Source organism: Aplysia californica, unplaced genomic scaffold (genome assembly GCF_000002075.1).
Source record: "Aplysia californica isolate F4 #8 unplaced genomic scaffold, AplCal3.0 scaffold00135, whole genome shotgun sequence".
NCBI classification, from domain to species: Eukaryota; Metazoa; Mollusca; class Gastropoda; order Aplysiida; family Aplysiidae; genus Aplysia; species Aplysia californica.
Window position 1 is genome coordinate 1,454,746 of NW_004797405.1, and position 2,473 is coordinate 1,457,218.

General features: G+C 40.4%; 1 protein-coding gene across 1 annotated transcript in view; it reads right to left on the bottom strand.

The window, feature by feature from the left end:
• LOC101856174 (BAI1-associated protein 3) overlaps positions 1 to 922 on the bottom strand; it is a gene marked incomplete at its 3' end in the record, with an annotated part of 118,445 nt that extends 117,523 nt beyond the window's left edge. Inside the window, 1 exon segment of the mRNA XM_035969301.1 lies at positions 140 to 922. Coding sequence (XP_035825194.1) covers positions 140 to 319 — 180 coding nt within the window.
• Between the last annotated feature and the right edge of the window lie 1,551 nt (positions 923 to 2,473).

Sequence of the window (2,473 nt, forward strand, 5' to 3'; positions counted from 1 at the left end):
AACAACAACAACAACAACAACAACAACAACAACAACAACAACAACAACAACAAAAATACAACCACCACCATCACCAACAATACAATAACAAAAACAAAACAACCAAACCAAACCAAAACAAACAAAACTAGTTACTCACCTCACTGGCAGCCCTAAGCCTCTTGTTCTCCTGCCTCCACGCGAGCGCCGTGTAGCTCTCAAAGAAGCTGCCGTCAGATTCTTGGACCCTGCAAGGTGGAGAAACATTCTTTTGACAATAGGACTTGAGGATCTTGAACACCTTCACGCCAGCCACGGGGCTGTTGGACGTCTTCAACATCTTGGTGCTGGTTTCTTGTCCGGACACTTTACACACACTCACACACGCACGTACGTACACACAGCGTGCAGCTAGCTAGCTAGAGGAGAGTATAGCTAGATCTACACTTTGTGTTGAGCACAGCATGTTCGAACACACTTACACACAGCTACACAGGGAGCAGTTAGCTAGAGGAAAGTGTTACAGCTTAATAAGCACAGCATGTTCGAACACACTTGACTTACACACAGCTACACAGGGAGCAGTTAGCTAGGGGAAAGTGTTACAGCTTAATAAGCACAGCACCATGTTCCAATCCCTTCGAGAATGGGGTGATATTTTATCCAACACACACTCTCTCTCCTCCTTCTTCTCCTCCTCTTACTTCTTCTTCTCCTTCTCCTTCTCTTGGTTTTGGCGTCACGTTTCGTGAAGAGGCATCGTTTTGGTTAGAGCGTTATTAATCCGTGAAATGTTTTGGTTTCCGAATAGCCTTTGAGAAAGAAATTCGTATTCTTTTTTTCACACACGAAGCGCTATGGGAAATATATTTATTTAACAAGTAAGTTAGGGAAAAATGGGGAGTATTTTTGGACAACACTGCACACGTATTGACAAAACTGAAGTATCATTTTATTATGTAAAACCAACGAATAAGACCAAAGCTTTGAGCCATTTTGGGCTTTTTTCTGAAGAAAAAAAAAGACCCCCAATAAAGTGTTAGAAATACTTAAAAGTTTGTCCTCTTTAGTACTTTTTAAAGTAAAGAGAAGCACATTGATCATTAAAAGGTACCTGATGCTTAGAAAATCTACTCATAGCTTATAGCGCCTACACACGCGAAAGTCTCTTGAATTTACGCAATTTCAGCGATCTCATCTTATTGGTTCTATTTGTGCAACAGATTTAATGACGTTTGGTATCGCCTTGCAGTGCATTTTCTTTGCGGTACTTTAGCCAATGTAGTATTAATTTACATCCTGCGTCCTTGAGATGTCGAGTCCCATTTTGTATGAATTTACACCAAATTTCTTTCTGAGATAAATAAATCCGAAATATTAGTCGAAGTAATGCCAGTAGTAAAAGAAATGGGTTTTGTATTATAATCCGAGAAAGTACATGCGACACAAAGCGGACTTCCTCGACAATAAAGATAAACTATTGAAGAAGATCGTAAACTAAACAGGATAATTATCTCAGTGAAATTATTTTTTTGCTCGTTATCGAAGAATATTTGAGTAAAGTACAAACGAACCCTATGATAGAAGACTCTTCTCATCAAGCTTCCCAATCGCCACAAGATCTATACAATTACGGTAATTCCCGGAGGGTACATGAGTGCACACTCGGTGAACTTTTCAATTGCTGCGGATTCTAGTGGAGTTATTGATGAAGACAAAGATTCTGTATAACAAGATGGTTCACTCCTCTCTTTGAACCAATTAAAAAGAGTGTCCTCAAAATCCTAGTGGCGCCATCTTCGAAAAAGCGCCCGCTTTGCGAACAGGGTTACCCTTCTTGTGTGGAAAAAAAAAGTGAAACTAACAAGTTTTTGTATAAGTCATAATTAAAATTTCGGAAGAACGCCTTTTTAAATGGTTACGCTGACAAAATTCCTCTTCAGGTGGAAGGGCGACTGTTTTTTTCGTTTAATTTGGCTACAGAGCGAGGGGCGAGATGTCATTAAAATAAAATATACCCAAAACTCCGCACTGAGCGAACGAGAGCAGCTGATGTGCAAGGGGGTGCTATCCCTATTCTTCTTCTGGAGAAACGAAAGAGAGCTTAAAAACAAAGACTGCACCGACATCTGAACCAATGCGCGGACTTCCGCGGACACTTTTTTGGCCGAGTGAACTATCTTGTCATGTACAATCTTTGATGAAGACTCTTGTGTCATAGGTACCGTTATAAACGAACTTGGTGAAGATAGAAAAAGAAGAAACGATGGAAAACAAAGCAGGAATAAACAGATGGATAGAGAGAAAGGGGAGAGAGAGAGAAAGAAAGAAAGAAAGAGAGAGAGAGAGAGAGAGAGAGAGAGAGAGAGAGAAAGAGGGAGAGAGAGAGATTTTATTGATTTAAAAGGCCTTTGGCCCATACTTTCAGACATTATAAAATATGACAGAGAGGGAGCGAGAGTGAGAGAGAGAGAGAGACAGAGAGAGAGAGAGA